The following is an 11,491-nucleotide window of genomic DNA, read 5'->3' on the forward strand; positions in this document are numbered from 1 at the left end:
GGACATAGACTGACAATAATGTTGTTTGTGTATTATCTATCTATTGTTTAAAAAACTGAAATAATATCACAGTTTAATTTTGATCAATGGCAACATGACAAAAGATGAATATATATCTATATAATGCTAATGCAATGTGTAGGAACTTTCAGATTTGTTGGTCCTCAAACCAGGAAAGTGATATTAGTCTGTGGTCACTGGAACTTCTGAGCGTCACCAAACTAAAATAATTAAATTTAAAAAGTGGAGGAAGCCACGGTCGTCGAATCCAACACATGGTTCCTCTCATTCCCAGTTTGACTCATTTCTAATGTTCACTGGTTAAGTTGAATATTGTAACTGGATTCCACTGCTTTCAAAATATTTAGAAGCAGAAGGAAATGATGCTGTTTCATGACTGATGTGATGTTATGATGTTTGTCTGTACCAGGTTGTGTGTGTTTGTGTGTGCGTGTGTGTTTCGGTGAGATGAGACAAAAGGCCCTTCAGCCGACGGGGCCTGTGCAGCTCGACCTCTGTGACCCCCCCCCCCCCCCATTTGATTTGTTCCTCCATCGCCACTGTTTATTTCAGCTCTTCCTGTTTGTGCTCAGCTGAAGAGTCGCTCCTGTGAAGGCAGGCTGGAGGAATACATTTAAAAAGAAGAGACACACAATATAAAAGAGCAGGGTGTGTGTGTGTGTCTGTGGTTGTGTGACGATGGTGCTGGTGGGGGGGGGGGGGCATGGAGAGGCAGAAGAAAGCTCGTGAACACGGCGCTAACATGTCAACAGAGATTAAACTAGTTTATTATTTTCAAAGAGGGAAAAAAAATACGAAACAAAAAGCAGTCATATTTTACACTAGTGATTATTATTAAATTTTTACAACCATTCAGTCTGCATAACATAAGGAAATAATTCTACATCTTTGTTTCTTTCGTATTTTTGGTACTCTGATTTATACATACAAATAACAAATACAGGAACTTTTTTCACAATGCATATAATCTGTGGGCAGGAAGAAAGTCTTTCAGGTGATCAAGTGTGTGTGTGTGTGTGTGTGTGCGTGTGTGTGTGTCTGTGTGTGTGTGTGTATGTGCACGCATCAACACAAACCAATTGCCCGAGACCTATAGCACATCCAAAAAAAAAAAAAAGGCGAGACGCCTGCAGCCAGAGCTGCTGACGCTCTGCAAACTTAATGCAACACAATTCACGCAGGCAAAAAGCGAGGCCTGCCCTTTCTCTGAAGTGTCTCGTCTTCTAACCTCCTCCTCCCGCTCTCTCTCTCCTCCAGGACTCGGAGGCGTCCTCTCCTCTCCTCTCTCCTCCGGCGGCAAAGTCTCTCCACCTGCTGCGACTCGTACCCTTCTCGTCGTTAGCTGCCCACGGGCAAGTTTCCTTTTTTTCTTACTTAATTAAAAAGTCTTCATTAAATGTACTGTATTTCATACAATTTGTACAAATATATTCAATGTCTGTCTCTCCTCGTCTTCAGCGGAGGAAGAGGAGTGAGAGGAAGAAGAAGAGGAAGGGGAGCGGGGGTTCCTGTTACACAGGTGCACGGTGAGGAGAGGCGGGGGTGGAGGTGAAGGGAGAGGGCGTCGAACAAGTCCTTGTAAAGTCTGTTTCTGTGAAGTCTGGGTTTGGAAAAATGGCTTTTTGTACACAAATGGAGCTCCTCATGGTGTGGATCACTGGGAGGGAAGCCTCGGTGTGGTGGTGGTGGTGGTGGTGGCGGCGGCTCGGGGAGAGATGGTTCTTTCTCTCCCTGGTTGGAGGGGAAATAAAGAAATCTTCCCCCTGGAGGTCGAAGCCGCAGTCGAGTCAAGTCTGCAAAGAATTCACATCGCTGTGATTTTTATAAAAATAAGATACAACTGAGGGCAAAGGAGCCTAGAGCACCTGGAGCTTAGGTGGAGCAGTCTGTTTGTCTGTGAGGAGATGGAAGCAGGTCAGGTACCGAGGGGGATGGTGGTGGTGGTGGTGGGGCCGGGGGGGGGGGGGGTTAACGAAGTGAAGCACGGGTCTAACCCATGGCTGAGACCATACTGGAGGGGTGGTGGGGGCCGAATGAGAGGCCGGAGGAAGGGTGCATGGGTGTGGGGGTGCTCAGCATGTGGCCGGAGTGCGAGAAGGGCGGGAAGGACGACATGTGGCGGGAGAGGGCGGCCGGGCTGAAGGAGCTGCTCTTGTCCATCAGGCTCTTGGAGAAGTCGTCCATGGTGTCTTGGGACTTTTTGCTCTTCTTGGACTTGCTGGACATCTTCCGGTTCCTGGTCTGGATGCCTTCCTTCTTCATGGTCAGAGGTCGGTTGATCTGCTCTCGAAAGGAGACAGAGAGAAGATGGCAGATTAGTATTTTGTCACGGCAGACTCGTGGCAGGATGGAGATCTTACAATGTGGAGCTTCAACCATCTAAAAACATCTTGAGTCCGTTTCCATTAGGGAACGCAACAAGAAGAGGAAAGTGAGCGGTGACACCACGATTCAAAACAGACACTCGGAGCTCTTTAGTTTTCTTTTGGGTTCTGGGGGAAACATAATGATATGTAATGGAGTCCCATTACAAGACTGTCCCATCCTGAAACTGTTTATATACACCCTGTGTGCGTGTGTGTGTGTGTGTGTGTGTGTGTGTGTGTGTGTGTGTGTGTGTGTGTGTGTGTGTGTGTGTGTGTGTGTGTGTGTGTGTGTGTGTGTGTGTGTGTGTGTGTGTGTGTGTGTGTGTGTGTGTGTGTGTGTGTGTGTGTGTGTGTCTGTGTGTTGGGGTGGATTTAAATGTTGATTCCTTTAAGCTGGACTGTATCTGCGGCTGTGGGTCATGCCAGGAAGTAAAAAAAGGGAGGACGGAGGGAGGGAAGATGGAGAGAGAGAGAGTGTTCGGAGCAGCGAAGGGTCTGGCAGCTCATGTGCAGCCGCTCGACCACAGAGTCACATCGGCCAAGTGCTCCTCCTCCTCCTCCTCCTCCTCCTCCTCCTCCTCCTCCTCCTCAACCGCGTGGCCGTCTCCCGGCCAAGATGGCCCCAGCTGCCGTATTCCAGCATCGGTTTAGCCGGGAATGAGAGCTGGATGATGGAATTCGGGCGGTGGCAGGATTACGGTGGGGGGGGGGGGGATGGAGGAGGCCGGCTGGCTTCCTGATCTTTCTGAGCGCTTCTTCCAGGGGAAATGGAAACAGGGATTTCTGCCCCGCGCTGTCTGAGACACGGCCCTATCTTAAAGCGGCCTCTGTGATTGGTGGAGGGCAGACGTCTCCTCTGTGCACCCCTCTCCCCCCACCCCCCACCCCACTCCTCCCCGGTGATGTGGTTTCACTCTCTTAAGATGTGGCTCCTGCAGGTGACTGGCTCGGCCTTGCTTCCAGCTCTAAAGCCGCTCAGGACGTTGCCCTTTGATGCTGAGACGTCTCGCGGAGGAAGCCTCCAGCCTCGGGCCTGCATGCCCCCCCCCGCCCCCCCCCCCCGCCAGCACATCAAACAAAAGCCAAAGTGTTGTGAGTCAGTGACCACCGCAGAGGACACAGGACAGCCCCTCACATCCTCCGCCTCCCAACACCGGCAGCACCTGAAACCTCAGCCCCCCGACACCCTCTGAGAAATATGAAGATGAGAAAGGTCTCGTTCACACGTGGTGAGAAAACCCTGATTGCTGAAAAGAGAAGATGTTTCGGGTGTTGACACAACCTCACTCTTGTGGCCGCGTCTCTGTTTTCTCTAGTTTCTTATCTGAGCCGAAAGCCTACGGGACAACAGACGGCTACCATCAGGTGTTCTGGGACTGACTGTCCACAGACACACACATCGGGAGCACAGACCAGGCCAGCAGGGACTCGGCTAAACTCCCCATGAAGAATGTGGAATTTGTTTCAAAGGGAGCAAGCCCCAACAGAAGTCTTGGATTTACCAAAATAAACTAATTTCACAATTACACCGAGGTCGGGGTCGGTTCAAATGCTAATGTGTAACTGGGAAATATTATTCTTCTCCCCTTTTAACCTCGGCCTGAATCTGGTTTCTGCAGCGGCCGAGCCGTCTGCCAAAAGTAACATGGGAAAATGATTTAACGTGGAGCGCCGTGCGTGACAAGCGCTGCAGCCGAGCAGGGATGTGGGAGATGTATATGGGCCGCCTTTATCTGCCAGGGAGAAGTACTTCTACCTCCACCTCAGCTCGGTTATTATTATTTTGCCGATAATGGCTGTTTGATTAAAAGTTACAGCTTCGTGCTCCAGAGACAGCAGAGAAGCCGAGGGTCCCTGGGGTCTCCAGATTGAGGATGTGAAATGATGTGAAGCTCCAACCGACCCAAGAGGAATCCGAGGGATGGGTGGTCAGGGGGGGAGGGAGGAGGGAGGGGGGGGCTCATCTCCCAGAAATAAGAAATTAATCGAATTTTAATTAAGCCCCCTCCTCTTATTTAACATGCAAACGCAAGGCGGCTGCAGGCTTAGCTCACTTTGCTCGTACACATTTTAGATTCCCACTTACTGCCAATAATTCACATTAACTCTACAGTCTATGTGTTATCACCCTGCCCCCCCCCCCCTCTGTCAGAGGAGGCCGAGGGAAGATGGAGGAACTCTCTGCTGCATGTGGGTTTAGTTCTTACATTGTGCAGTTTGAAGTAGAGGCCGCAGGCGTTGCACACCGGGTCCCCGTTGGCGTTTCTCCGCCACAGCGTCGTCGTTGTCGTTTGACAGTTTGCACATGAGGTCCCCGCCCGCCTGGCTGCCGACTGCACCGGAACACCGACACCAGGAGAGAGAGAGAGAGGAGAGGACACACGTCACATGACCATGTCATAACCCAATGAGCAGGTTGACTGTAACGCCAGCGTGCAGGGCTGCAGAATCTGAGATGTGTGTTCATTTAAAACCAGGATCTAAGGAAAAATATTATTTTTTTGAAATGATTCATGTTACATTTAATGTTTGAGGATGTGTTTGTGTGATTCTGGCAGCTCTGCACACAGCACTATACATCTCTAAATGCAATATAGAAAATCCAATTGTGTTTTTTCTTTCATTGCAGATTAAAAACATTCCTTATTTCCATTCATGTGCATGACAAAAAAAAAGAACTAAAAAACTAAAAAGCCTTTATTTTAACTGAATATACTTTCCCCTTTTTTGTGCATTAAAATAGTTTTAAAATAAAGACACAAAAAAAAACAGAGCTGCTTTCACTCGAGGCTAAAAATAGCGTCACGGAGCACATACCTCCTGCAGAATAAATATTTACAGAAGACATAAAAGTGCTGCCTTGAAATGGGAGAGCTATTAAATCTGATTAAATTTCCCCCTTTAAAAATGCGCGTCTGTGCCATGAAGCACGAGGAGGTTTGAAATGGCGACATGGAAAAGAAAAGAAAAGAAAAAAGGCCTGACTGTAGATTTTTATATCGATTAAAACCTAAAGATTTTTTTTTTTTTACAGAAAGTCATCACAGGCTTCAGGGAGGAATTCTCCTGCAGTAATAATATAATTTAAATTATGACGCGGTGGAATTAACCGAATAACTGCACATGCACCAGTTATTACGCAGGCTAATAATTTAGAAAGTGAGAAAGGGAGGATTTATTTCTGCTGCGGAGTGAAAGCCTGACTTCCCCCCTGCCCCCCCACCCAGTCAAAGTCACGTCTTCTCGGGGGATTTATCAGCGGCTGTCCTCGGCCTCAGTTTGCTGCAGTGGCCTGACATTGATGTTATAATCTCTAAAAGAAGACGATCGATGGACAGGTGACCGCAGAGGACGCCCGGACGTAAAGGACTACATTATCTCGGGGAGGGATTTCCAATTAAACACGTGTGTTGGCCTAATAACCCCCCGCTGCTGCGTGCAGCGAATAACCAATCAGATCAGAGGAATCAACTTTATTATAATCCTCTATTATCTGCTCTATTCTATATGCTTTTATTTTTTTAACTTTCAGGGTCAAATGTTCTAGTTCCAGTGAATTTCTGCAGCAGAAACGTAAAATAGGATATTTGATCAATAAGGTGATTGATCAGATTCGTCTTCGTCTTGAATCTTAAAATTTCCTCTGATGTCACTTTGAAATAATTCACTATCTTTGAACCAGAGTGCGCGTGCACGCGGCTCTGGGTGAGGCCCTCACCTCCACGCTGCTCGTATTTACGAACAGATTTATTTTTAAAACACTAAAATAATCGTGACTATGCTGCAGGAGCGTGCACTGAGCCGTGCATGGGGCCCGTGCATGTAGCCGTGCACGGAGCCCGTGCGTGGCTCGGACTCTGCAGCCTGCGTGTGTTTTGACTGGGGAAGCGGGGCCGTGTTGTTACGAGCGACTTATCTGCGCTGCTCAGACATCCGGCAGCTCTTTCCCTGGGAAGTCGGGTTTTCACATTAGAGGCGAGATGGAGGAGGAGAAGAAGAAGAGGAGCAGGAGTGAGGAGGCATCTGTGCCTCGAAAGACTTTGTATTTATTCTCTGTGTAGAAAGCAGGGGAACTCCTCTAAAGCTGTGATGAGAGGGGGTTTCCCTGAAGTCACTTAACACAAATAGCTCCTCTTGATAACAGCCGGAGAATCAAAAAATATCAGAAATAATAATATTCATATGATGGAGCTCGTTTTTGTTTTTTTTTCAATGCAGGCCTGCAGCCAGTGACTGCAACAAGTACTTTTCAATAGAGTCAATGACAATTTTTTTTACTTTTTTTTTCTTGCAAATAAAAATAGGCATCGTCATTGCATTTTATAAAAAAGAAAATATGTGCAGTTTTTGTTCTGTGGTAGTATCTGAAAACAGAGACCTGCACTTGTCGAGTCAATTTCCTGCAGCTAATAGGCCTACTTCTTCCTGGAGAGGGGAAAAACAGAGAGAGAGACGGAAATGTCATCAACAGAGAAAATGTGGTGGGCACGTACCAGCCGCCGCTTGGGCTTGATGAGGGGGCGATTCTGCCCGTTCATCTTGTGATAGAGTCCGCAGGCGTTACACAGATAGTGACCCGTACCGTCCCGCCGCCACAGGGGGGTCGACGTGGCCCCGCAGTTCACACACTCTCTGCCCTCTGCACACACACACACACACACACACACACACACACGCGCACACACACAACCATAAACACACACAGACATGGAGACAGGGTTCAGGTCAATAATCCGTGGAAATTAAAAAATATAAATTATTCATTTAATTATAAAAATAAGATGTAAGGGAAATATTTTTGTGTGTCATATAAATGCAAAGTACAACAACAACAAGCATCAATATTAATCATTGAAAAATAAACAATAGTAAAAAATAGAATTTATTATATTCATGACACTCTCATATAGGCCTAGAAGATAAACACATGTGGTTAATGTTGGTGATGACGAACAGGTAATGTCCCAGTTGAGGTCCATCAGGCAGAAATCATCACACACACACACACACACTGTCACACACACGCACACACACGCGCACACTAATCTTAAAGCTTCGTGTCCTTGAACAGGATTTGTTTTGGTCCGTGGCCATTTTAATAAAATCTAGTTGAACTGGTTTTATTCTCTCACTTATCAGCAAATCTCTCACAATTATAATAATCCTGATAAAAAATAATACAAATGCTGATAATAATAATATTGATAACAATAATAATATTCCTATCATTATTATATCTTTATATTTAATCGAGTTGTTTCGGTGCTTTTGAAATGACTGGGGCTGTGGAGCTGCGGTCTGCTGCCACTTCTCTAGTGACACCGGCAGGTGAGACGCGCACTAACACGCAGGTCGCAGCCGTGAAACAAGGGAGCTGCTCACACTCACATTTTCCAAAGCACACACTCACACTGAGCTTTTGTGCAGAGCCGAGAGCCTTTTGCATTTTTCTGCAGCCGCACTTCCCCTTTTTTTCACGCACACAGAGAAAGAGAGAGAGAGAGAGATACGTGCAGTGTTTAGATGTGACAGACGTGCACGCTCCTGGACAAGTGCGTTTTTCTTTCCTTTTTCTAAATTGGCAGAACGGAAACGCTGCAGAAATCAAACGGGAGCCGATCCAGTGCAAACGAAAAGGAAAAAGAAGGTTTGGTTTAAAAAAGAAATGTGAAGTTTAACGTCATTAAAACGAAAGAAACGCTTCTTCAGATCGTAGAAATATCTCTAAATGAACATTATCGCCCATTATGCTCGAATTAAAATCTTTATTTGCATTAATGTGCGATGCAGAATAATCCCGATGATATGCATCAGCTAATCCACTGTTTTCTACACTGCGCATCAGAGCCGCTGATATTAATCTCATTACAGAAAAAACTGCTTTTCAGCTGCTCGGCAATAACCTTTAAAATAATTACTCGTGATTTGGAAAAACGTCTCCCCCCCTCCCTCTCCCCCTTTGCTCTCTCTCCCCCCCACTCAGTGGTTCGTGCACTCTGCCACGGCGACGGTTCACCCGCTTTTTCCCCCTGAATGAACGAGCAGCATCCGGTGCTCTGCCGCTGCGTAAACAATGCAACTGTGGCGCGCACTGGTCTGACAGTAATGGGATTATCTTAAACATATAAACGGGGCGACAGGGCCCAGAGAGCCGGCGTCCCCTCTGTCCCCGTGTCCCTCTGTGTCAGTGCACAGGACGATGAGGGGGACAAGAAAAATAAAAATAATCTGCAGAGCCGTCAACTCTGAACCCCTCCGCGTCACGGGGCTTTTATTTGGGTTTGGAGCAAAATATCCAGTCTGGGAATTCGATTTTTGCTTTGACGAGTTATTTATTTCCAACAATTTAATTTAATTTGTTGTCCAGGTGTTTTTATATTCGCGTTAAATATATCTAAATGTCATTATTAGTATTAGAGGAAGAGCTTTGTGCTGTTTTTGGAAACAGTCTGACGCTTGTTCTCGTGAGGGATGAATGAGCTGCTCATGGGTAATTTTTTTTCTACATTTCTAATCATCACTAATGCTGCAAATCTGGGGAATCATGTTAGATCAAAAGGGAATGTAGTAAAGCGCACGCCTACCTGAACAGGACCTTGTTTTTGGTCTTGTTTTGGAACCATAACTAGAAGATGACCCACCTATCAGGCTACTTGGTGGGAAGAGGCCTGGCCCGTATTCGGGGACATATTGTGGGTATGTGGCGATGGGGTGATGGTGGGAGCCTGACCCGGCCACGCTCCGGCTGTGAGCTGACTCCAGTTTCATACTCTCGGCCAGGGTCACCTGGTACTTTATGCACTCTTTGTCCTCCTGCCGCCCGGAGCTGCTGCCCGGGGTGGATAAGCCCGGGTCCGGGGACACGTCTTTCGGTGGGGTGGGGGGAAACGTGAAGAGGTGCGGACTGGAGTGGCCGGTGGACAGGGAGGAGGAGGAGGCCGAGGGGTAGACGGACAGGCTGGCCGGGGATCCGTGGTGCAGGGGGTTCTTTTGGAAGGGGCTCAGGTTCCAGGGAGAAGTGCTGTGGTGCGGGGCGATGCCTTTGCTCCCCTCCAGCCAGGGCAGGGAGCCGTGCAGTAATGAGGGACGGCACACCTGGCTACCTGGAGCAGCGGAAACACAAGAACACATCACAACCTGGAACAAACACACTCACATTGAATCCGTATTAAAGGGTCAGAGGCGCGTTTCAGGGCCAAATCTCACTTTTACGCACAGATTTATCAAAAACACTCACATCGATATTTATATTTCTAACACAATTTTCCCTCCAGAGGTTGATTCTAAATATTCTCTGTCGTCCTGAAGATGTAATTCCCCCCCCCCCCCCATTTAACAGGCCTCAATATAACAAGAGCATAAAAAAGACTATACGTCAACTCCTCGTTTTACTTCGTGATTGACTCTTCAGGAAGTTAACGGCTCCAAAATAGGAAACACCACTCATGACTAAATGAACACGATTAGCTCCATATAATAAAACGATAAAGATAGTGCACGAGCTCCATATTCCAGGTGGAACTGTGACTTCTGTGCCAACTCCTCTATTTGTTTAAACCCGTGACTAAACACCCGATTGATCCAGAACACAAATTACGCACGGGCTCCCAAAAAATGAAAAATTCATTGTTTGACACACGAGTCAGCTGAGAGTTATTTAACGTTTGTAAAGTTGAGAGCGGAGCAGCGGAGGCAGCAGCGAACCTTCACACACATATTCATATTTTGCTGCATGTTTTTTAAGACGAGAATCGGCTCATAAGCGAAAACCGAAAGCTGCTCCGGGATCAACGTCAGATAATAGAAATACACAAATCCAAACGCGTTCAGTTAATCGAGTCTCTTCTTCAGGGATGAATTACGCACAGAGGTGTATACAGAATAACGAGCAGATTATTAAATAAAAGGCCGGGAGAGGCTGGTGACTTACTGTGAGGAGGAGGAGGGTACCTCTGGACGGCTCGGACAGAGTTTCCATAGTATGGAGAGACGTGGTTCCCCTGTCCATCGATATTAAACAGTACATCCACATCGTCAGCGAGCTGATACTGGGAAGGGTCCATGTATGAGTGGCCGAGGCCCGGGTGGTGTGAGCCGGGATGCTGCTCGTTCAACACCGCGGGATGATGGCTCATCCATCGTGGCTGATCCGCACTTACTTCCATCGCTTTGCCTTTTTCTCTTGTTTTCTGTGTGTGTGCGTGTGAGTGGGGGGGTTTCTTCTTCAGAAAATGTTCATGCACGCCGAAGCAAACCGGTGCACGTCACAAGAGAAGAAAGAGTCTGTCCCAAATCCGTGTTTATTCTCGTTAAATCCACAGGTTCCGCGCTCGCTTCTGGTCACCTGGAGACAAGAGAGGAGAATTTGAATTGTCTGGTTTTTCTCGATAAAACAAAAACCAACAAACAAAGTGAATTCAACCGGTTTCTGTTAGTGATCAAATCGTATTTAAAACTCGAAACATACCCCACATTACAAATGCAACAACGGTGTTGTCATATAAATAACGTCCAAAATGGAATCCAGCAGCCCGACGCACGGTTCCTGAACTTCTTCCTCGTCTCGGTGTGTGTGTGTGTGTATGTGTGTTCGAGTCCGGCTCAACAAGTAAAGTGGAGGTTTTGAGTCGAGGGCGCGCGGGCTCGATCGCTGCGCACTGACCAGCACCAGCAAGTTAAACTCACTGATCAAATCTGTGTTTGTGCGCAGTTGTATCCCTCTCCATTAACTCCGCTCTCTCTCTCTCGCTCTCTCTCTCTCTCTCTCGCTCTCTGGCTCCGTGTGGCTCTGACTCTCTCACCCTTGCTCTAGTCTACCTCTCTCTCTCTCTCTTGCTCTCTTTCTCCAGCCCCTTTTTTTTTTTTACAGTGAAGGCATTCTTTCAGGATGGCGCCAGGCAGCTCAATGCTCGCAGACAGCTGTGGCGCGACGCAACTTAAGGAGGGTCTGTCAGTGTCATCAGTTGAGGGGAGGGGCCTGCCCTAATTGAATATACCGTGGGGCCAGCAGATATGCAGAAGAAGAAGTGCTGCAGCATTTTTTGTCAATGACCTTGCCCCCCCCTCCTTAAAAAAAATATAATAAATTTGATTAAGTGAGGATA

The 11,491-nt window shown here is 47.2% G+C and overlaps 1 protein-coding gene across 6 annotated transcripts; it reads right to left on the bottom strand.

Moving 5' to 3' along the window:
- Positions 1 to 759: 759 nt before the first annotated feature.
- gata3 (GATA binding protein 3) lies at positions 760 to 11,284 on the bottom strand. 6 transcript variants are annotated; one of them, XM_062383218.1, is made up of 7 exons: positions 10,855 to 11,284; positions 10,318 to 10,731; positions 9,029 to 9,490; positions 6,970 to 7,026; positions 6,766 to 6,812; positions 4,595 to 4,720; positions 760 to 2,301 (listed from the first exon to the last, which is right to left on the bottom strand). In XM_062383218.1, the coding sequence occupies exons 2-7, from the start codon at positions 10,550 to 10,552 to the stop codon at positions 2,011 to 2,013; spliced, it is 1,218 nt and encodes a 405-aa protein (XP_062239202.1). In that variant the 5' UTR covers positions 10,553 to 10,731; positions 10,855 to 11,284; the 3' UTR covers positions 760 to 2,010. The 6 variants fall into 6 exon arrangements, with proteins under 6 accessions (XP_062239202.1, XP_062239198.1, XP_062239201.1 ...); XM_062383214.1 differs by having other exon boundaries at positions 8,972 to 9,490; positions 10,855 to 11,283; XM_062383217.1 differs by lacking the exon at positions 6,970 to 7,026 and having other exon boundaries at positions 8,972 to 9,490; positions 10,855 to 11,283.
- Positions 11,285 to 11,491: the final 207 nt, after the last annotated feature.

The sequence above is a fragment of the Platichthys flesus genome, chromosome 23, assembly GCF_949316205.1.
Source record: "Platichthys flesus chromosome 23, fPlaFle2.1, whole genome shotgun sequence".
In the NCBI taxonomy this organism is placed as follows: domain Eukaryota; kingdom Metazoa; phylum Chordata; class Actinopteri; order Pleuronectiformes; family Pleuronectidae; genus Platichthys; species Platichthys flesus.